The 23,556-nt window shown below is 44.4% G+C and overlaps 2 protein-coding genes across 2 annotated transcripts in view; both read right to left on the minus strand.

The window, feature by feature from the left end:
• Positions 1-12,309, minus strand: part of kpnb1 (karyopherin (importin) beta 1) — a 28,153-nt gene extending 15,844 nt beyond the window's left edge. Inside the window, exons 1-11 of the mRNA XM_071898279.2 lie at positions 12,007-12,309; positions 10,814-10,872; positions 6,734-6,916; positions 6,081-6,281; positions 5,400-5,552; positions 4,893-4,952; positions 4,317-4,406; positions 3,599-3,709; positions 3,287-3,388; positions 2,375-2,599; positions 629-820 (exon numbers count right to left, since the gene is read on the minus strand). Of these exons, the coding sequence (XP_071754380.1) occupies positions 629-820; positions 2,375-2,599; positions 3,287-3,388; positions 3,599-3,709; positions 4,317-4,406; positions 4,893-4,952; positions 5,400-5,552; positions 6,081-6,281; positions 6,734-6,916; positions 10,814-10,872; positions 12,007-12,046 (1,416 nt within the window). The 5' untranslated portion in view covers positions 12,047-12,309. The remainder of the gene's footprint in view (positions 1-628; positions 821-2,374; positions 2,600-3,286; positions 3,389-3,598; positions 3,710-4,316; positions 4,407-4,892; positions 4,953-5,399; positions 5,553-6,080; positions 6,282-6,733; positions 6,917-10,813; positions 10,873-12,006) is intronic.
• Positions 12,310-20,239: 7,930 nt separating this feature from the next.
• The window catches only part of fbxl19 (F-box and leucine rich repeat protein 19), a 26,032-nt gene continuing 22,715 nt past the window's right edge, over positions 20,240-23,556 (minus strand). Inside the window, exons 9-11 of the mRNA XM_078284826.1 lie at positions 23,336-23,497; positions 21,974-22,195; positions 20,240-21,602 (exon numbers count right to left, since the gene is read on the minus strand). Coding sequence (XP_078140952.1) covers positions 21,301-21,602; positions 21,974-22,195; positions 23,336-23,497 — 686 coding nt within the window. The 3' untranslated portion in view covers positions 20,240-21,300. The remainder of the gene's footprint in view (positions 21,603-21,973; positions 22,196-23,335; positions 23,498-23,556) is intronic.

Consider the following 23,556-nt stretch of genomic DNA (forward strand, 5'->3'; position numbering starts at 1 on the left):
AGGACATTTTAGAGTAATTTTCATCCCTTGGGAACTCTAAGCCAAGGCAAGTTGTGGCGAATAATCTTAAAACCGTCTGAAATATAAAGTGTATTTGTGTTTTAGGTCTCAGATAATGTGGTAGGGTTATACATCACGTATTCAGCGTGGTGCATGATTTTTCGTCACAGACCATACAGTGATTGTGTCGATGCAGAATGTGTTACTGATGTGAGTTTTCATATTTAGAAGTGAGGAAGTAATGAGACACAGAATCCTGGCTGTATGAAAATCAGGTCTGTGCGGCGGCATGTTCAAAAACAACCGGCAGGAAGTTTGAATTTTACGTCAGTTCCTTAAGGAGAGAAATCCAACTCTGACTGAATCATGTAAGCTGGGAGTTTTCCCTGTTATCACATTACTAAAGCGCATGGAAACATGTCAATCTAATTATCACCATAACCTGATTATTCCCAGTTAATCTGATTATTAGTGAGCATGTAAAAGCGCTCAGTGGGTCTCCAACTATGTATAACAATGTAGAATCATATGTGCAGTGGGACTGAAAATACAACCTTTTATTCCGTACTTTCCAGACTTTATGTAAATCCCAAATGATTCAAAACCTGAAAATAATCATTCCTCTTACCCAGCAGACGTTGGAGGCCACCCTGGGCTCGGCCCCCAGCCCCTCTATCAGACACTGCAGCAGCGGAGCCAGGTAAACCTCGTTGATGGCCGCCTCCGGCAGCAGCTCACAGATCCTCCCCACCGTCCAGGCCGTGGTGTCCCTCACCACCACGCTGGGGTCCTTCATTAGCTCTATCAGGGTGGGCATAGCCTGGGGAGGGGAGGGGGGGTTCGACATTTAGCTGAGGTCAACAGCAGATTAAGCTTCAATTCATAGATCACCAACAATACAAGCAACCAGTGGTGAGGAGTGCACTACTGCCACAGCACCCGACCAAAGATGTAACACCTCTTTTTGTCAATACAATGATTATGTATAGAGGTAAATATGCAAGAGCCAGGGAGAAAAGGTAGAAAGGTTTTTTGATTTGTGGGTTAAGGGATGACTGAATCAAAAAGACACAAATGACATGACGTTTGTTAGTTCTTAGACTTAAATCATTCCTTCTGACTGCTGTTTTTAACTCGGTCTTTTGACTTAACTCACCAATGTTGGGTTTTTTTAGAGCAAATGTCTGCTCCTGTTTTACCTGAATTTATATGTGCTTTAAATCGTCTATGTCCTCTGCATGTGTGCATGTTTTTATGTATGATGACATGTTCTTATTTTATTTTATTAAACATGTATTGCTCTTGGCCTTGTGAAGCACGTTGTGTTGCTTTTTGTATGAAATGTGCTATAAAAATAAAATTTGACTTGACATGAAGTAATCAGTTCATTATCCGGCTAACTATAGTTAAAAGTTACACAAAAATAAATTATATAGGATTTAGTCTGTTTTTTTGCAGAACCCCATTCCTTATTCATAGGCAGTGAAGGAGACAAGGGGTTAAGGAATCACACAAGTTATGAAAAAAGACAAGTTTAGACAGGACACTTTGGTATCAAGCCTGTGAGCTTCCAGGTACAGGACCGTCTTCCTGCCCACCGGGCCACTCAACCACTTTATTTGTTAATTATCTCGGTTAGCTAGGAAGTTACACTGTGACCCAGTTGCCTGCATGACAGAGACACGTCTATGTAACTTATTAACTCAAGTTAGCCAGATAATGAACAGATTACTTCTGGGACGAGGGGTTCAGACCTGTATTACCTGTATGGCAGAGGCACGTCTACCGAGCTAGTTACATTGCAAGATAGTGAACCAAATACCTGCACAACAAGGGGTTTGAGCTGGTGGAGTTTCAGTCCCTTCAGGATAAATAAATTTAGGGAGTTTACTAGTTGGTTAGTTCCACAGTGGATAAATCACTTGTAGCATGATGGTGTGTCTACCCAACTGTTGTGTGCTTTGTTTTGTTGCTAGATAGATCTAGGAAGGCTCATTATTTGTAAAGACATGCTTGTGATGAAGGCTGTATAAATAAATACTTAATACTTTCTAAGACCTTTTTAATGCCAGCTAGGATTAAATATGAGACCAATTTTACAGCTGGAAACATGAAAATGGGAAAACATAGCTAGACTTATCAGAATATCTGTATTCGTGATTGGGCTATTTCTCACCAGAAAAAGAGTCTAGAAACCCACATTTGTAAGACCTCCAAAACTGAATTTAAGACTTGAAATGCTGTACTGAACTGCATGTCCTTTTATGGCCTTAAGCTTAGATAACTCAAGACATTTTAAGACCTGTATGATCACCTGTATGACAGATGCATGTCATGACCCAGCTAGTCAGTTCTTTACAGCGCCCCCCCTCACCTGTATGACGAGGGGTTTCAGCTGGTTGAGTTCGGGTCCTTCCAGGATGGAGCCGAAGGCCATGACCGAGGCGTCCCGGTAGCGCCAGTCGGGGTGCTTGATGTGCTCTTTGATGAAGGGCAGGACGTGCGGGACCACGTCGTCCTCGCAGCAGGTCGCCAGCAGCATCAAACACACACCGGCCGCCTTGCAGGGGTTCCAGTCGTCGTCATCGTCGTTCTCGTCCTGCAAGAGAGTGAGGCAAGGAGCCACAGAAGGAGCAGGTTGGAAGACGCTTGGAGCAAAAGGACTCTGGTGTTTTATTTGTATAAGACTTTGCTATAGGGCTGGGCAATAAGTCAATATTATAGTTTATCCTCTTTCAAAAGATTCATGTTGAAATGAGAGTTACAGTTACACATATCTGCAAATGTTGATTCAATGATCACAAAATGAGATCTGAAACAGATTAGGGAATAATATGAGTTTTTTTTACTTCATATTACCATACAGTTTAATAAAACGAACATGAGCTTTACTATTTATGCATGTTAGCTGATATCGTTAGCACAATAACTTTTTTTTTTGATTCATTTTGTCCATATCACCCAGCCCCAGTTTACAACACGGGTACAAAGTGCTTCACAGACAATAAAACAAATCCAGCCAGTAAGTGACACAATAAAAACTACAGACATAAAAACAGCGGGGTTCCAGAAGTACAACAAGAACAGGTGAATAATGATAAAAACCTGTCTGTAAAAGACAGTTAATTAAACTGGGTTCAGAGAGAAAACCATGTAAAAGATATTCAACTGAAGAGAGCAACAAACAAAGACGGAAAGAGACAGGAAAAGAAAGAAAAAACAGATTTAAAAAAAAAAATAGATGAAGTAGAGTCAGAGCACATCAGTGCTCGTCACGCTGTCCTACCTGTTTGGTGAGGGTCTGGGTGAGGATGGGAACCAGGTACTGCAAGGCCCCTTTGGCGTAGAATTTACTGGTATGCTCTGGGGGGCGTCCCTGCTCCGAAGCCTGCCATTGGACGAGGGCAGAAAGGGACGGACCACAAGCACAATCAGAGGGGTGTTTTTAAACAATCAAACTGATAATTAAATCACACTTAATGGAGGGGAAAACAGGGTGCTCAGCACTTCCAGTGAAGGCTGGAGAGTCCAAAAGTGTTCAGTGTTCATTTTCCAAACACACTCAACACTCTTTCAGAAATTATAAAGAAACAGGCACCTCAGAGGCTTCAATGGCCAGGTCCATCTCCTCATCACAGACGTTGGACCAGAACTCGATGCCCTGTAAGGCCACCTCGTCTATGTCACTCTTCATGGCCTCTATGGTGATCTGGAGAGAGGAGGAAGACAGGAGGAGAGAGAGAGAGAAAGAGAGAGGATAGGAAGAGGGAGAGAGGGGGAGCAGGGCAGGAGAGAAAAGGCAGAAAAAGGAGAAAGGAATACACAGAGGGAAAACAGAGAGGGAGGGAAAACAATGAAGGATGAGGGAAAAGGGGGATAAGAAGACAAGGAGGGATAAAGTGGGGAAGGAGAGGATGAAGGAGAAAGGGAGACCAGGAGAAACGTTTAATAAAATTCATGGCTATACCAAGTCAGAAAGGGCAATTTTCAGGGCCAATATTTGTCAGGATCTAGGTTCAAATATTGAGAGTTTTGCTGAACAGACGATTTAAATGCCCATAGCCGTACTTTGAAAAGGTAAAACTGTCAATTGGGACTTCTGCAATTAGTAAATTAGTTGTTTGGGTTATTATTCCTTCAGAAAGTAATTCATCTTTCAGGAGCAAGGCCCAGCTGAAAAAATATATGGACAAATCCCTCTATGACGTTTTCCTTATATACTTGTATCATTTTGAGGTTCCCTGGCTTATATCTAGGGACCCTGAAGGTTTCTACATGCTAGGAAAACACAGCTAGATGCGAGCTGTGTGCCTTACCGCGAACAGAGCAGGGCCCATGTAGGTCTCCATGTACTGGTAATACAGAGACATGATCTTCACCAGGTTCTGTAAGGCCGCCACCCGCACCTACAGCCCAACGGCAAAAAAAAGGTAGAGTTACAACAGAATAACATGGAAGAGGAATAGAGCTGAAAGACTTTTAATAGGATGCAAACAATGTAAATAATACAAAAGGCTAGTTTTAGCTAAGCAATCTAGTCTGCATTCAAACTGTGCCTATAAAGGATGGCTAGCTGTGCGTTATCAAACATTTAAGTAGTTGCAATGCTAATCCTTGTTACCAGGGAGTAAGTGATGTCTCTTTACTGTTTATTCACATGTACACTGATTTAAATAAACTTTTCACACAGAACACATATTGGTAACTGTTGTATAAAATCCATAATACCCTAGAGGCTGTTCTTTACTGTGATTATTATTATTACGGGGCCTTCAATCACAGTAAAGAATGTCCTCTAGGGTATCTCTCCTGTCTTCAAAATCATTGCATTGACATTTGTTCCAAGAGGTAAACACAGTACTTGCTTTCTGCAGAGCGTCGACGCTACTCACTCTGGTGTCGGGACACTGGGTAGCTTCACACACCACCTGCATGATGAAGTGTCTCTCCGTCTGCAACACACACACACACACACACACATACATGCACAAAACTACTCAAAAAAAACAGAATTTTTTTAAAGAATCTTGTTTCAAATTGAGATTTGGAAAAATAAATAAAACTTCAAGAATAGTAACCTTGGATGAGAAAATGCCAATGGCTTCTATTTTGTTCCCATTTCTAGCGATTTTACAGATATTGAATGATCAGATTCAGCTAATTATTTATCTTACAAAAGTAGATATATGGCTTTTTGTAATACAAGTCAGTTATGGCCTCAGCTGCCTGGACAGAAAAGAGGGATGAAGATAAACATGGGAGGAACAAAGAGGAGAGTCCTAATTCAAGAATTCAAATGGTGAACTCCACTTCTTTCCAGCGCAACAAGGGGAGACGGGATAAAACAGAAGAGAAGAAGAACAGAAGACCGGAGCGGGGAAAGCACCCTAACTCCGTACCTCCTTGTCGAAGTTGGCTTTGGTGAACTCCAGTGAGTTGAGCAGGGCGTTGGTAGCGGCCAGTTTGACGTTGTTGCTGGGCTCCTCCTTCCTCATTCCCTGGATGATGGCCGTCAGGATCTGGTTGGCGTTGTCCTGCAGCTGCTCCGGGTCCTAACAGCACAGGAGGGGGTCAGATGTGTGTGTAGCAGTGTTTATTTCTTTAACTTAACACTTATTTTACCAGGCAGGTCACTTAAGAACAAATTCTTATTTACATGGACGGCCTGTTGTCCTGACTGACAACAGAGTTTTTCGGTCTGGTGGGTCATTCCTATGCTGGAATGCAGTAAATAATAGGTAAAGGGGTTTGTTAATATTTCTATTTTTATTATTACTTAGCTATTCTTTATCTTTCTTTCTCTCTTTTTAATGTCATTTTACTAGACAACTTATGTATTTTTTGTGTTTTATGTGAATTTGCCTTGTGTATGAAATGTACTATATAAATGCCTTTAGTGGCTATGTAAGTAATCTACAATCTCCCATTATTTTTTAAGCTCTATACCTTTCATGAATGTTTTTAGAAGTGAGTTCACAGTTCATGGCAGCGCACCCAGTCAGAAGGTTACACCTGCCATACGTTCTTAGTATTGTCAGTTTTATGTCTGCCTGAGCAGACTGAGCATCTCTCCCACTCACTATGTCCTGGCAGATGTAGCCGATGGCCTCCAGGGTGGACTCCTTCATGTGTTCGGTGCTGGAGGGATCCGTGACGTTGGCCACCAGCTGGGGGATCAGCTCGGGCCACTGGCTGACTGGGATCTCGGCGCAGGCGATCCCAGCGACGCACTGGGACGCCGAGCTGGGCCGGTACGTCTCTGTGCCCAGCGTCTGTAGAACCTGAGGAGGGAGGGAGAGAGAGAGGGAGAGAGAGAGAAACAGAGAGAGAGAGAGATGGTCAGACAGCAGCGCAACACCATCAACAAAACCAGTTTATTGACATTAGTATCTGGATTTTCTACTGCAGCAGCTAGTTGTGATTTGCATCTGTAAAAAGGGGAAACTAGACTGCCCTCTTTGAATTTTGAAATCTGATAAAAATGCAGTTCATTATAATTCGTATCTGTAATAAATGTTAAATGCTTTTCTCTACTTAACCGTGGGTGTGTGGCCTCAATGTGTCACTGTGTCTGGTTTGGGCCACTTGCTGACTGGGAACTCTTGTGTATGTAAAGCTATGCATGTATACATAGACTGGGAATTCTGGTGTGAGCGTATCTCTGCATGCGTAGTGTATATGGGCGTAGAATTCGTTATTGGTGCATTTCCCCGGCCCCACCCAGTTTCCTTACAAAGGTCTTGATCTCGCGGCGTGCGTTGGCGTCGATGGCCAGCCATCTCTGCTGGTACTGCGTCTTGACGTCGGGGTCTTTGGAGGTCAGAGAGTTCTTCACCTGCAGGCCGGCCGCCACACGAGCGACCTGGGTGTTCCCCGGGTTCGCCAAAACCTTGGACAACTCCACCAGGAACGTCGGCTAGCAGGGTGAGAGGGAAGGAGGAGCGGTGAAAGAGAAACATGGGGATGAGGAGAAGGAAGGGGAGGAGAGGAAAGATGAAGGAAGGGAGTTAAGAGGTGAAGAGATAGAGAATGGAGGGAGAGAGAGTGAAAGATGGGGGTGAGAAGAAAGATAATGAGCACAAAAGAGATAGGAGGGTAAAGAGATGAGGAAGGGGAAGAGAGAGAGAAGTAGGAGAAAGGAGGAGATGGGCTCCACCAAGGAAATGGAGAGATAGAGAAAGAGAGATTGTTAAATGCCATGAAAGAAAGGCAACCTAACGTGTGAAAGCTGTATTTGCAACATGACTCCAATACCCACAGCCATCACGGCTACATCAAATTACAGAACAAAAACATAAACACCAAGTCAGGTTACAGTCAGTGACATGCAGGGGTCATTTCACATAGAAACTCAAAATTGTTAATAGTTCAAAATGAATCCTTCGAAACTCGTGTGGAAAGCACACCCAGCACTTTCATCTAGGTGGTTTCTGTCGTGTGCCTGAGCTCCAATGTTGTTTGGTGACTGTTGTGCCAAGAAAGAGCTGTTTAAAGCTGTTTCACCCAAACTGTTGCTATAGCCTATCAGTGGAATAGTAGTAATATTGTACCATGCTATGATGGTGTGATTTCAGCACTGTAACCATAAGACATTTCAGAGGGTTGTTGTTAGGCTCTACCTGCAACACAAATAAACTCCCTTCTTCCATGGGGGACACACTTCATGACTTTTACACCAACTATCACCATCATTTTGGATATTGCAACTAATTTTCAAGATCAGACTGCGGTAGTTTGGGGCGATCGCAATGGACATTCAGCACAAATTAACTTGGGTCGGGACCATCTCGAATATTTAGAGACTAGAATATTTAGACAAAAAAAAAAAGCTTAATCTTGCGAAAGCCTGTCGTTAAATGAGTGGCGTTGTAAATGTGGTCACATTAGGTTAGGTCCCTCAATCAGATGGCAATTCATTACATTTAGATGCGTGCTGCGGTCAGATCATGTACCTAAGATGACTGAAAAGTAGTCTGGCTGTTGCACGGGATTAACTGTCCATACGTGCAAGAAAATCATAATTTAAACTTCTCTTTTTGATTTGGTTTTTTTTTCCTGTTTGTGGCTTGTTAGGTTGCTCAAGTCCGGTTGAACCATTTGAGATCAGTCCATTTACAACAAGTCTTCCAAGTGGATTACAAGGCTGTATTTAAATGTAGTTGTTGATCCCATTTACTTTTGCCCCGTCATTAAGATTTCAATGTTGTCAACATCTTCTGTCTACATGAGGCTTAATAGTTTTATTTAAATGATCCTGAACTGGATATTACGTACCAGAATAACACTGATGTCCTGACACTGGAAAATACAAACTGCCAATCATGCTACTATCTTTATGTTAACATTTGTCATAGCAGCTACATTTCCACCAAGTTATTTGAAAAGATAGTGTAAGGTATGACTATACTAAATGCATGTTCACTGAACTAGGCCTACATGACTATGCAGATTAATGGCTATGCAAAATGCAGCTAGCTTGCAAAACAGTGCCTCTGTCATTTCTGACTTCCTTCGATTTCTGACTATCCACATCCTCCTCTGCATCTCCCTCCTAGTTTTCCCTGTCAAAACAGCTCTTTACCCGCCCACATCGTTTTTCAGACCACCTATGAGAAAAATGTGAAAAATATAAACCTTAACAATGATGTGGAAAACCCTTTACATCTTTCCCTGCATAGGCCTTCTGACTGTATTCCTTCTAAAGCCTGCTGTCTGCTCCTGGTTTTAAAAAAAAGGAAAAATCCACCGTCGGATACTCTTACACGGTATAAAAATCAATATGATGTTCAATACATTCCAGGAGTTATTTTGTGATGAAGTTATGTAATTTACCCTTTGATATCCTCACTTTCCCCTCAACCTGCCTCGTCTACTTCAGTTAGTGATTTCCTACGTTTCCCAGAATGATGTTTGACAACCTCCAGAGAACGGGCGTGAACTTTCTCCATTTAGCTGTGGACTGTTTGCGACCAGAGTAAAGTTAGCTTGATATTGGCTATTCTGTCGATATATTTTCTCAAATACTGAAACCAGTGGATGTATATTGTTCTTCCTCTTCCAGTAATCACAAGTATATAAATCAATGTGGTTTTACTTGTTTGCTTTATAAGTTATTGAAGGCAGAAAAACGAATATCTACCGAATGTCCAATATCACGCCAACTTCACTCCATATGTGTAGGTGGAGAGAGCAATAGCGATAGCTGTCCTTGCCAATTGAGAAAAAGTGAGTCACGCCCCATACAGAAAACACTGCATTGCATTCTGGTCTATTTCCTGCTCCTGTGGGTGGAGAAATTGGTCTCTCTCCTCTTCTACGATGGATTTCTCCCTGTATGATTGTTGAACGTCTCTTGGTGCAAAATGGCGGCTCTAGAAAGAAGCCATCGCTCTTTGATTCTGAGGGACTGACACCAAAACCTGACGTTTACTGCCGATGTTTTACATCCTGAAATATTTTCTGATATCAAACTCCATTGTAGCTGCTGGAAATATCTGGAGGTGACGTGACGTTGTCGATGTTTGGCCAGTTATTCACTGTAAAAAGAAAAACACCACCAAACCACTAAATGGACCCAGAAGAGCGAGGTACAACAGCAATAGCAAAACGTTTTTTGTTTTTCTGTTGTTTTTTTCAAATTGTTAAATGATTTAGGGTGGATTTTTCGTTTAAACAGCTGACCCTTCGATAAACGGTAAAACCTAAGTATCCCATAAAGTCAGGAGTCACCATGTCTGTCTGAAATCCAAACATGCTTCATGTCCGCCTGCTCTGTCCAACGCTGCTGTGTTGCTGGCTGGAGCCATATAGCTTTCAGGTGAAATCATCCAGAAACTGAATTTGTTGTCAATGGGACACAATGGTTGGTGTTTTCTATAATTCAGCCGCTTCCCCTCTTTGATTAGCTAACTTAAGTTTTAAAGCAACAGGACCTCCAAATGACTGTTAGTCACCTGCCTGTGGCTGGTAGAGTAGACCAACTAACCAGTCACAGCAATAATTTGGATGGTGATCAACGCTTACACATAATTAAGTCTATCTTATAGTTCATTTTGCAACTGATGTTTTGTCTAGAAAAAAAAAAAACCTCAAACCCAAAGAAAGAAAATTCCTGCCCCCCTCAAAACTCTCCATGTCCATCTTCTCTTGCTTACTGTTGTTCAGCCTTCACCCATTCATTTTATCCATATGGCTCATCCATAACTAAGTCAGTTACAAAGGATTACTACAGTAGATGCTGCCAACCACATGCCCTAGTTATTTAGCTCTAGGCTGAAGTATCCACCCTACCTGTGAGGATCAGATTAACCAGGTGTTTCTAGGCGTCTAACATCTGTAAAACGATTTAAACTGATGTAAATTAGAATAAGTACATAATCAATTAAGTCCTTATGGTATACAATATTTTTGTTTGGCAATAGGAGAGTACTGCAGCCCTTCCCAGATGAGATGGGTGTATCTGCCATGGAATGCTAACGCTAGCAGGCTTGTGCTGCCTACATTCACTCCCCAAGCTGCTGTCTGCCTCTGTGTGTGTGTGTGTGTGTGTGTGTGTGTGTGTGTATGTGTGCCTCTGTGTGTGTGGCTAGCCAGCCGTGGTGTGTAGGTGGTGTGGTGAGGAAGGGAGGGCCCAGCGCAGAGGAAAAGCCGGGCGGGCTCCCACTAGCTAGCCAGCTGTCCTCTGCACTCTCATTCATCCCCTTATGCTTGCAGCAGCAAGTGGGGCGCCAGCCATGAATGTGACCGGCACGGACAGCTAGCCAACTTTCACTTAAAGCGGTGCAGTAGCCACCGGTAATAACACGATACTAACCAGGTTCTCAATCGCCGCCTGCTCCAGAAACTTCTGTGCCGCTTCCAGTTCATTCCGATCTGAGGGGGGCAAGAGAGAGGAGTGGGGTGGAGGGGGAGAAAATCGGGGTTATTCGATGTAATGTTAGCTAATTAGCTGACAGACATGGCTGAGCTAGCAAGCTAACACACAGCGATATTTACGAAGCTTCAAAGTGAACGCCAAGCCTATGCCCAACCTGGCTAGCTAATGGTTTACATTAGTCCAATGTGGGACAGGAATAGTGGTAATCTAGACAGGAGGCACGAAAATCCTGTTCATGTTTTCTACTGCTGTGAAGGCTCGTGAATAATGCCGAAGTTTGTTTCATAACATCTAGTACAGCTTCACCATCATGGTACTCGTTAATGGAAGTCGGTAGCTACAGAATAAGGTTTCAGTGCCAACATGCTTCTTAGCTATCATGATGTGCAAGACCCGAGCTTCTGGGTTAGCATGCTAGCCGGCCAACACATTGCAATGGGACCTCTTAAAGTAACGTTAACAAAGTTTACTCGACTTATAAACTGGTTAAAATTTCTGCAACGACAAGTCTGGCGTGATGACATAGCATTAGCAACTTGATGCACTTAGTTCCCTCATTCAATCATAACCCTCAAATTGCAACTGTTTAAAGTTAGCCGATATTGGCGTGTGAGGAAGGGCCGATTAATTTGCACATGAATGGCACTTTAGCAGGCTAACAAGTTAGCTTACTTGCAGCATGGCTAACGAGCTAGCAAATTAGCTAAACAGGCATGGGCAGGGTCGCCACTACAAACAGCTGTCAAATTACGCTTAATATTGTCAAATTGCCAAAAGGTTTATATGACAACTTCTTTAGCGGACACTTTGGGAGCTGGCAAGTCAATACTGTGTCAATGATGCCGCCCAGCCAGCCACTTCTACAAGGTAACGCGTGTTTAGCCAGAGTGCTAAGTCACTAGCGTTAGCAGGAAGCCGCATCTGTGGTGAGCAGGCCGTAGCTAGGTTAGCAGCACTAGCTACCCGCCTAGTCTGCTAGCAAGGCATTTCCCTCCTCCCTCTTTCAATTCCAACTTTCACCAGTTCACAAGAGCTGCCAGGCACAACACAAACCAACTTCTTGTCGCCTTGAAACGCTGCTTTAAAGACGGAAAATATTGTGTGTAAAGTGTGCGGTGTTGCATATTCACCTGGAGAGACCGTTTTTTCGAGAATTGTGATGAGCTCCATTCCGTCCCCCGGCAGCCACTCTCTTCACAGAAGTAGTCGCTAGCTAGCTAGTTTCGATTGCCGCGCACAACTCAAACCGGATTATATTTCTTCAGTGTTCAACCGATGTCAACCAGAACGCGGATAAGTCAGTGAAAGCCAGGCGAGAAAGGCGTACGGTCCCGGGGCTTACTAGTTAGCTGGTTTACTCTGAATGTGTGCGATTTTTTAACGGCTGTGGGGCAAAATAACGTCTTCTAGCCTCAACGCCGCCTGTTCGCATCCTGTGTTGTCGGGAGGGAAAGGGCCGCGCTTGTCTCCCGCGGAAGGATATCACGCGCCGCTGCTATGGCAAGATGCTGCCTTCAGGTGCTGTCGGAAATATGTGTGTTATTTGTGAGCGCAGATGAACGACACAACACTGTGATAAATACGACTGGGAAAGTAGGAACTTTCTGTGAACCCTGAGTCGAAGAGATGTGACGTTTAGGGTGCGTCTTGAGGTGAAAATGGCGTGTGGAATGGGAGTCGTGTCAACAACTGATGATAAAAGTCACAATATTTGGTTTATTAATTAACTAAATCATCAATTGCGTGCCAGATGTACAATATCTCCCCTTTATTCTTTATTTATTATGCCATTTGAGTTCTGAAATAAAACAAGAACCACCCAAAACTACTATTGTTACAGGGTCCATTTTGTTATTTTTTCCGACCAAAGGCAATTGATTGCACGACAAGTCGAATTTACACCTAGGTGTATTAGAAATCGGAGCTTTCGACGAACCTTTGAAGGTAGCAAAACTCTCCTCCCCTCTTCTCCCTCCCGCGCGACCCCGTTTGCTCATCGCTCGTTCATGTGCGCGCGCATGTGCACGCCTTTCTTGAGGTCAGTCAGCTTTCTGTTTTGACAGGAAAGAAAAAAAAAACTTTTGAAGTTGGATTTATTATTAAGAAAAGTGAACTAAGCAGAGGACGAACACTCATCCTCTCGTTTGGATTTTCAGATGGGCGTAACTCTGTGGAAACGGAACTATTCTAGAACAAATTCACCAAACAAATATCACAGTTAAACTATAAACTATGTTAGATGTGCCATAGGAATGTTATAGTGATGCCATAGGTGATGAAAAATACCATTAAGTACATCAAGGTCATTATAAACTCAATACTGAGTACTACAGACACACTTTAGGTATATTATAGGAATATCATGGTGATTTTTTTTTTTCATCTTTTCCCATATTGGTTTACAAACAGAAATAGAAAGACCAGAGTTTTCAGTAGTGTAGATACTCAGGTATACCATGACACTCCTCCTTACTTCATATTTCAGTTATAATTAGGCTGATACATGTCCAGATAAAAAAAAGTGTGTAATGTTATGTTTACATTACAGCGCACTGTTACTTTGAGTAAGGAAGATATACCTGTCTAATGAACTCAGTTTCCCCCACAACACTTATGGGATTTTTTGTGTCTTCTTGTTTCTAGCAGAGATGGGTGTCAGCTGGTCTCCTGTTTTCCAATAAGCTACTAGTACTTACCAATACACAGGATTTGATGTAACTATCCCTCGTGCCATTCTGGGTGAGCAACTATAGACAAGTAGTATAGTAGTACATATAGTATATGTTACCTCATGTTTCTCGATTGATGTACAGACAAGGATAACTAATTACATTTACTCCAGTTACTGTAATTGAGTAGATTTTTTGTGTACTACAGATTAAATCACATCCATTACAGAGTATAGATTTTGCATATTCACCCATTTTCTTTTTCTTTAACCCTTTTTGAATGAATGACATTTTTATTATCTTATTGTTTTGTTCTTAAATAAAGCCCGTTATTACCACCTTCTTTAGCTGAGAAATGAGCAGACACACACACACATTGTAAAAACAACCCCATTGTCTTTATTTAGTTAGTCATTTTACAGTAGTCACTCATAAGTAGCTGCCTTGAGTTGGTCTTTTTGTGTCTCTTTTTCTCATTGTTCCAACTTCTTCCTCATTTTTTGATCAACACAACGGAAGAGTCCATGGACAAAGTATAAAAAAGAGCAAAAAGGAAAACAAAAAGAAAGAAAAACAGAATAAAATGCCCCTTTTCACAACAAAAACTGAAATTTTGGCAAAAGGTGATGATGATGATCCAGTGCATCTTTAAGGTGTAATACACAATGGTAAAGACACGAAAGGTATGGTTGTCAAGTTGTGGGTCGACTTTACTAAGATAGAGATATGGGACTGAGTGATGGCGGTGAGATATGTTTATGTCTTGGTGTCTGATTGGATAAGAGCTTTCGGGATTCTAGGATTATCTTCCAATCAGATTTGATCCTCTGGTAAACTGTCACTTGTTTCTATGGGAAGTGGTCGACAGTTTTAAACTGATATGCATCAATAACAACAACAACGTGCTAGGCTCAGGGCATTGATCCCCACGTTACAGTCACAGTAAAAAAATAAACCAAAATCACAACAAAAAAACAATATAAAAAACTGACCCATTCAGACTTTAAGCACATTAAAACATTGATCTGGTGCGTCTATGGCACAACAAGGCAATTTTCTGCCACATTGGGCATGAGCTTGGCTAGCCTGTCAGTCGGTCGTCAACCCCCACCAGCACTCTGACATCACAGTTCATTTGATATGGCAGGGCTGATAAGACAAGCAGCGCAACGTCATGGCAATTTAACAACAAATACTTTCATCTAATGGCCTACAGTGGGTCCAAAACCTCCACTAGCTAACGTGGAACAGGCCCGTTAACGTGGAACAGGCCAGCTAATGTGGAACAAGCCAGCTAACGTGGAACAGGCCAGCTAACGTGGAACAGGCCAGCTAACGTGGAACAGGCCCGCTAACGTGGAACAGGCCCGCTAACGTGGAACAAGCCAGCTAACGTGGAACAGGCCAGCTAACGTGGAACAAGCCAGCTAACGTGGAACAGGTTAGCTAACAGGCCAGCTAACGTGGAACAGGCCCACTAATGTGGAAGAGGCCCGCTAACGTGGAACAGGCCAGCTAACGTGGAACATGCCAGCTAACGTGGAACAAGCCAGCTAACGTGGAACAAGCCAGCTAACGTGGAACAGGCCAGCTAACGTGGAACAAGCCAGCTAACGTGGAACAGGCCAGCTAACGTGGAACATGCCAGCTAACGTGGAACAAGCCAGCTAACGTGGAACAAGCCAGCTAACGTGGAACAGGCCAGCTAACGTGGAACAGGCCAGCTAACGTGGAACATGCCAGCTAACGTGGAACAAGCCAGCTAACGTGGAACAGGCCAGCTAACGTGGAACAAGCCAGCTAACGTGGAACAGGCCAGCTAACGTGGAACAAGCCAGCTAACGTGAAACAGGCTAGCTAACGTGGAACAGGTCAGCTAACGTGGAACAGGCTAGCTAACGTGGAACAGGCCAGCTAACGTGAAACAGGCTAGCTAACGTGGAACAGGTCAGCTAACGTGGAACAGGTCAGCTAACGTGGAACAGGTCAGCTAACGTGGAACAGGCTAGCTAATGTGGAACAGGCCAGCTAACGTGGAACAGGCTAGCTAACATGGAACAGGCCAGCTAACGTGGAACAGGCTAGCTAACATGGAACAGGCTAGCTAACATGGAACAGGCCAGCTAACGTGGAACAGGCTAGCTAACGTGGAACAGGCTAGCTAGCGTGGAACAGGCTAGCTAACATTAAAGTCTGTTCCATGCCAGCCAGTAGAGCCGGACCCGTCTAGTTAGTTCTACTTTTGACAAAATTGCTATTCATTTTTTCATTATCATTATAATTGGAGTTCATGACTCGTTTGGCTGTTTTTGATTTGTCCTGGTCTTTTGAGAATATAACAATACAATGTAAAGAGGGTTTTTTGATACTGACCCCCACACCCCCCCTCACCCCCGTCAGTGCCACTGCCTCATGATAGACAGTCAGTTCACACACTTCCCTGCATCAGCAGATGCTGAGAGTAAACAAAAAAAAAAAAAACATTAGTAAATGACATTGTCAGAGCTGGGCTTCTGTGTGTAATGAGGTGATTGGAGACAAGATATGAATCTGCGTCTGCGCTGCCAGCTCTGGTCAGATGTTTTGTTTTTCCACCATGTCAAACAAATCAGGGCTTCATTTACGAAAGGTTCTCACACAGATTTTGTATTTTACGACCAAATCTGAGCCAAAGTTGTGATTTATGAAAAAGCTTTCCTTATGCCAAAACTGGTAGGTTGCACTGATTTCCCAATTTTGTGTGATACGTCACAAGCTGAAACTAATTCACAATATTGATGATATCAATTTCATTGTTTTTGATTATAGCCTTTATAATGATCATATGTTGAAATTCAGGATGTGGTCAAAGGACTTTTTCATAAGTGAGGCCCCTGAGCTTTTCAATGCAGTCTAAACAGAGAAAACACATTCAATTTAACATGACAGGATGTGATCAGAACAACGCAACAAAGACATGAAATAATAATCATAAAGTAGAAAAAAATAACAGGAATATATCCATTAAAATGGATGGGAGTGTTGTATCAAAAAGAGTATACAATCCTGAAAAAAAAAAACGATTAAACTCATAGATGACAGAGTCTTCTATTTCGGAGTAAAGCAGGAAAACAGGAATGTCTCCATGATAGATGGACTGGAGTGCTGTGTCACAAAAATAAACAAAAAAAAATCTTAAGAAATCATTAAAGAGAGCATTTGTCTGCAAAAAAAAATACAGTACTCCTGAGAAAACATGACCAATCACATCCCTACACACGGCTGAAAAACCCGTCTGATCAGAGCTGCTGGCGTCGACAGTGGAGAAAGATGGCGAACAGAACGGACCGGGACAGATACAAACGAAAAGACAAGAGAAAGGAGGGAAAGATCTGTGATTGAGGCGAACGTTGAAGACATTGAGGCTCAGTTTCCAACACACCCAGAGCTGTCGGTCTGATTACACACACACACACACACACACACACACACACACCACACACACACACCAACATCTTTAGAGGGAGAGACACGAAGGAGAACACCTCAACCCGAAACCAACCAAACCAGAGTCGTCTTCACCCGCGACGATGTGGAGCAAAGTGCCGTCTACGCAAATACTGTCAGCTAACCTGAATTACCTCAAAATTGCCTCGTCTCCCTAGTTTGTTAGTCCAAATAACCAATCAGCTAGAGGAGAGGTGACACCAAAAGCAGGGAAGGACATCAACTTTTTCTGTCTGAAATCCAAAATTCACCACTGAGTCTTTCAGTTTTCCTTGCTAAACTAGGATTTAGAATAAAATAAAACCTCCAAACGATGGTGGTTTACCTGCCGGGTTGGCTGAAAGAGTAGGAATACTCACGACTCACAAGTTTTACCAGTGTTTAGCTTTTGCAGGGTGTTATTTTCCCACCATGCACCTATTCAAAAGAGACCGCTAAAAGTCGTATGGCATCTGGTTGTGTCGCGCCAAGAGTTTCATTCCATAATGAGCTATCCACCATCTTCCAAAATGATCAATAAGGCCAAATTAAACCAAGTTATGCTACTTTTTTAAAATGATACCGAGTAACTTAAGCCATTGGCTGACAAGACGAGGGCAATGTAACATACTGGGTCCTTTAGAAATTTGAAATACTTAATGATGAACTTCAGGTAATGGTATTTGTTTCTAAAAACGGATAGATAGCATTTTGAAATATAACTCTTCACATGCAGTTCTGTAAATATCTCTAACACTGTCCAATACCGTTTCTGGACAGCCGGTGTTTACCGAAACCATCTGGGTGCCAAGATCATCCTTGTCCCATTGGCTTAAAACGGAGCTGTACTGTATACTGGAGAAAAGTCGATCCATCAACCGCGTATTTCTCAACACAGTTTGGGTTACTGTGGCACTAGTCGACATCCAGGTCTAGCCAATAACAATACAGAGCCTGGCTGTAAATACTGCTGTTCGGGTCGATGAAACACCACATCTACTGGTTGATTTGAGGAAGGGGGGGGGGTGAACGAAGGGTAACGTCTGTTTACGTTGTTAAATTTGAACAAATCGCACCCTAAACTTCACCCTATGGACCCAGCGGGCCTCTGCTGAGAGGGATGAAGGGAAGCCGGGATGAAGGGAGGGTTAAGAGCAGGAGGCGGGCACAGAGAAACAGCTGGAAGCCCCAGTTTAATGACAGTAAAAGCAGCGTGTCCAGACTTTGAGGGATTCGAACCAGCGGCGCAGCACGGGTTTTTTCCTGGTCAAAGCCTGCCACACCTGAGGCAGGTTAGAAACCAGGGACTGATTGACCGTTTCATCTCTCCCCTTCTCCTCTCCAACCCATCCACCCCAAGTCGAACGAAGACGAACTTCGGACTAAGATGACTTAAGAAAACCCAGAGTTTTGCGGTTACAACTCAAAACTGGCTGGCATGGGGCAGGAAAACTAAAAAAAAAAAAACATAATGGCACGTTGGGATGGAGTGAGAGAGGAAGAAAGAGGAGGGATGAGAGAATTAAGAAGGAATGGCACCTAATAAAGCTGGAGGAAGAGGAGGGAGGGATGGAGGAGGAGGAGTGTTCATCCCAGGTTCTTCAGAGTGTGTTGGCCTCCCACAGCGACTCCATCTCTTCCTATCTACCAAGCCTGGGGGTTGGAGCGCTTACTGCGGTTGCATTTTAATCGTCTTTACATATAGAACTTGATACTGAGCTGACCTGTCGGCCATATTGCCTGTGTTTTATTGCAGACTGAAAGCTTAGCGGTCTGGTAGATAAGAGGGAAGCGCCATCTCTCTCTCTCTCTCTTCCTCCATCACTTGTTTTATCACATTTAACACTGTTTTACATCGCTCTCTCTCTCTCACACACACACACACACTCCAGGTCAGTCTCTGTCTGTTGGTGAGCATGGAGGAGTGGGAGGGGTAGGTACATTCATGATGCTCCCTGTCAGGACAGCTACCTAGCTAAAGCAGTAGGAGTGTTGGGCTGGTTAGCCGCTCAGTGGAGAGCTAAACTCCCGACTCTGCGTTTACACCGCCGTGCGTCTGTCCGCAGGCCGAATCTGAGCTAGCCTATCGCTGGCTCTAACGCCCACAGCGCTGCAGCGATATTTAGCGATGCCAGCGACGTGATTGGCTGCTGACAGAGGTTCGACTGCAAGCGTTCCCCCGGGTGCAGAAAGTGATTGGCCTCGGGGCGACGGGTGTCTCAGCTCCCCGGCGGCGTGACGGCGAGGCGGCGGCGGCTCTCTGTCTCGGCGGCAGCGCTGCGTGTGCTACTTGGTTAGACCGTGACACATGGGTAATATTTGATGGGCAATTTTGCCAACAACTATGCCCACCGGTATTTTTTCACAATACTTTTGTTCTATAAGGTCCACTATACTATTTACATTTCTTTTGAGCCAAATGCCAATTCCCACCCCAGCTGCAGGCAACATTGTCCATCTTCACTGCCTCAAAAGCTGCCCATGTACCTTGGCCTTCCTATCTGGTTTACCTAGGGTTGTCACAATGCCTAAACCTCATTATGACCGAAATAGCAGCCGATTCAATAGTTACCAGGGCCGGGAACTAACCTTTCTTTATCCACCTGGCAGCGTGGCTGATGGACCGCAAAACACACCGGCCACTTTCACTATTTCCTCAGCCACATAGGATATTCAGAATGGAAAAATGAACCGAGCAGTGATTGGTTACCTGCCAAATCTGCTGGTTCAGAAGAGCAGCCACAGCCAAATTTGACCAGCATCTGGCTGGTGGCAGGTGGCAGCTTCCCACCCTGCAGGAAACCACACAGCAGAGGAGAGAAGAACCTCTGGATAAACAGCTGAAGGTCGGAGCAGTCGGCGCCGTTCCCTCATTTGTGTTGTTATTGCATCATTTTGAATTTGAAGCAGACTGAAGATACCTGCGCTCCAGATTAACGCTCCTTTGGTGCATTTCACATTAACATGTCAGCCTCAACTAGTCTGGGTGAGGCGTATGTTTACACCTGCACATTATGAGGAGCATTAACCATGTGCAGATATCCATTTTCTGTCTCATCGTCTTGTGTGTCAGTCTGTCTAACAGATTACTTCCTTTTAAATAATGTTTCCTTCATCCTCTTATTAACCGCACTGACGCTAACCGCTGCCTTGTTTGGGGCATAAATGATATCCTGACACCATGATAGGATCAAAGCATCGTGAAAACCCTAGCCAAGACCGCCGGCAGACAGACTGTTGGACTTCAGGTTCAGATCAGGAGTGCATGATTGAGCCTGCCTGGAATGCTTCCGGGTTGAGGTCAGTTGAATTTAAAGGGGATATTTCACTCCGGTTCTACCGTTTGTAGCGTTTAAACCGTTTCAGCCTCATGTGCCTTCTAACCTTGCAGGAGCTCACGGCTAAATGAGTGTTTTAAACGTTAACCATGTTGGACGAAAGTTGAAATATCTCTCCCAACACTGTGCTGGAGAATTTCAAACCTTAACCATTTAGTGGGGAAATTGCGAATCCGACCTCAACAGGGTGTGTAAGGTAGGAGGGGGGGGGGTGGGGGTGGGGGGGGGACGTCAGCTTTCCAACCACGGCGGGCCGGACGGGTGGAGGTTACACTTTGGGCTGCTGGACAACACAACTGGCTCCCAGTGAACTATTTGGAAAACTATGAAATACTGCTTTTCCCCATTTCCTGGGTCTGCGGCTATTGATTAGCAGGTGGGCGGCCTGGCATGGTGATTGGTTGTTGGGTGGAAGGAAGGAAGGAAGGAAGGAAGCAAGGAAGAAAGGAAGGAAGGAAGGAAGGAAGGGGGTAGGGGGGTGGGGGTTCAAAGGTTAAGGAAGGGTCATTTACAGTAAACTACAGATATATACACACACCCAAATTGTACAGAGAACAAATATGTACATGCTCAGGGTTTCTTGTTTTTTTTTTGTTTTTCTTAAACTATATCCGACAACTTTGCTTTCCCAAAATATGTCCTCCTCCTCCTCCTCCTCCTGCTCTTCCTCTGTGGTTGTTGTCCGTACATTTTTCTCACAAACAAACAAAAAAAAAAAATTTCAAAAGTCAAGAGAAATGTTGCAAAGGTCTGTTTCGGGCGCTCCTCTCCCCCGTTTCCTCCTCCTCCTCTTCTTCTCTTCTCTCGATCTCAGTTGCCCCCACCCTCCCTGTTTGTAGTGTAACGGGGGTGGGAGGCAGGTGAAGGGGAGAGGGGGGGGGGTCGGGGCCTCGCTGTCGGGGCGTCGGGCGCCTGATGACATCACGAAAGACGACGTCATCGAAAGAGCGCCTTAGCTGTTCTTCAGCAGTGTTCTGTCTTCGGGAGGGCAGGAGGAGGAGGAGGAGGAGGAGGAGGAGGAAGGAGCGACCGTGGTGGTGGTGGCGGAGGAGGAGGAGGAGGAGGCGTTGGAGGTGGAAGAGGAGGACGAGGAAGATGAGGAGGAGGAGGACGAAGAGGAGGAGGCGTGGGGCGGGAAGGAGAGGAGCTGTCCCGTCTCGGAGGAGAGGAGGGAGCAGGAGCGCAGGTCCACCGTCTGCAGGGAGGCGCAGCGGCGCAGCAGCGGCACGCACTGCTCCGTCACTTTAACACAGCCTGGGACACACGCACACACACGCACACACACACACACGCACACACACACACACGCACACACACACACGCAATTTAGTAGTACCACAATGGCAGGAGCCTTCAAACTCTAAAAACAACACACACAGCAATCAGTTTAGTCGAAGTATGAGTGTGTGAGGCTCAGACTCAGCGGGGTGTGTGTGTGTGTGTGTGTGTGTGTGTGCGTGTGCGTGTGTGTGTGTACCTGCCAGGTTGCTGTGTGTGAGGCTCTCTCTCAGCGGGGCGTGTGTGTGTGTGTGTGTGTGGTGTGTGTGTACCTGCCAGGTTGATGTGTGTGAGGCTCTCTCTCAGCAGGGTGTGTGTGTGTGTGTGTGTGTGTGGTGTGTGTGTACCTGCCAGGTTGATGTGTGTGAGGCTCTCTCTCAGCGGGGAGATGGGCGAGCTGAGTGTGTGAACCGTCTGGTCGGTGATGCTGGCACACTGGCTCAGGTCCAGCTTGGCCAGGTGCGGCACGTAGCGCACCAGCAGGCGCGACGAGGCGTCCGTCAGGTCCAGGCCGGCCAATCGCAGCTCCGTCACGTTCTGGAACCGCCCGCCTCTGGTTTCCCCGTGGGCTGTTCGGCCAATGAGAGAGCGGGGAAAGCGTGAGAACGAGGGGCGGGGCTCATATAGAGGAACTATTTCCTCTATATGACTTGTGGTTTTCTTTGTAACTCTGCCTTTAATCTATTTGTAGCATGTATTTAGGGGTTTTCCGGGTTTTCAAAAAAGTTTGGAAAATTATGGAAATGTCCCGATGTACATGCAGCTACACTTTCTGTTGTTTTAGACAAATATACTGGTGTTTGCCACAGTGAAGAATAATCTTCATCATCCATGGAGTGATGTGGCAGTTAGCAGGGACAAGACGAATATCTACATAAATTGTATTGAAGACCCAAAATCTTCAAATCAAATCAAGAAAATATGGTTTGGAAATAATTTTTAAATTGAAACTGTGTAGGAACCCTGGTTTTTATCTCTGTCTTATATATCATATAATTATGAGTTCAAGTCGGTTATAGCTTATTATTATTATATGTCAATAATATATTTTCAAACTAAAGAGTTACTGGGATGATTGTGAGAAGGATAGATCTGTCCTCAAACAGCAGTTTAAGGCCATGTTGAAGGATCTGTGATAACTAGCTTCACTGCTACATGATAGAAATCATCTTCACAGACACTCAGGTTTGTTGAAGAATTGTTCCTGTCTCTTTTCCCAGCAGCAGTGTAAATATCAATATTTTACAGATTGATCTACTCCATGAAATTTAGTTACTTCCGCTACATGGTGTACAGTGTTTTACAGCAGCTAAGAGGGTTTTAGGCATCCGCTTTGCCTCTTGTAGCTTATTGCTGAAGATTACAGTTTTTTATCTATATAGTATCCATAGTATCTATCATATTATAATGGTAAAACCAGTGTATAATAGTGTTACCTGCCCCTGTTCTTAATCTGCTTATCTATGCTGTTTTGTGACTTTCAGTTAATGTGCAACTTTTAGATTATGGCTCGTTTTTTTGATGAGCATGACAATTACTCATAATTAACTATTAATCATATTATTATCAAATAATATGTCACAAAACAGCGCAAATAATCAGATGAAGAACAGGTGACGCAGGTTTTGCTTAACAAACAGCTCTTTTATATTGATTTGTATTGATCCAGTCCGACAGCGTGTCCCGTCACATGATGCGGGCGGCCTCACCTGTCCGGGTGTCGGGGGGCGGAGCCAGCAGCTCCCTCAGGTGGGAGTCTTTCAGCTCCTCCACCCTGCTGAGGTCCAGCAGCCGCAGACAGGGACAGACGGCCTGACATAGAGCCGAGACCGACGACCAGGGACAACCTGAGACATTCAACTCCAACAGACCTGAGAGGGGTGGGGGGGGGGGGGGGGGGAGAGGGGGGGGGGGGGGAGAGAGAGAGAGG

Source organism: Centroberyx gerrardi, chromosome 7 (genome assembly GCF_048128805.1).
Source record: "Centroberyx gerrardi isolate f3 chromosome 7, fCenGer3.hap1.cur.20231027, whole genome shotgun sequence".
NCBI lineage: Eukaryota > Metazoa > Chordata > Actinopteri > Beryciformes > Berycidae > Centroberyx > Centroberyx gerrardi.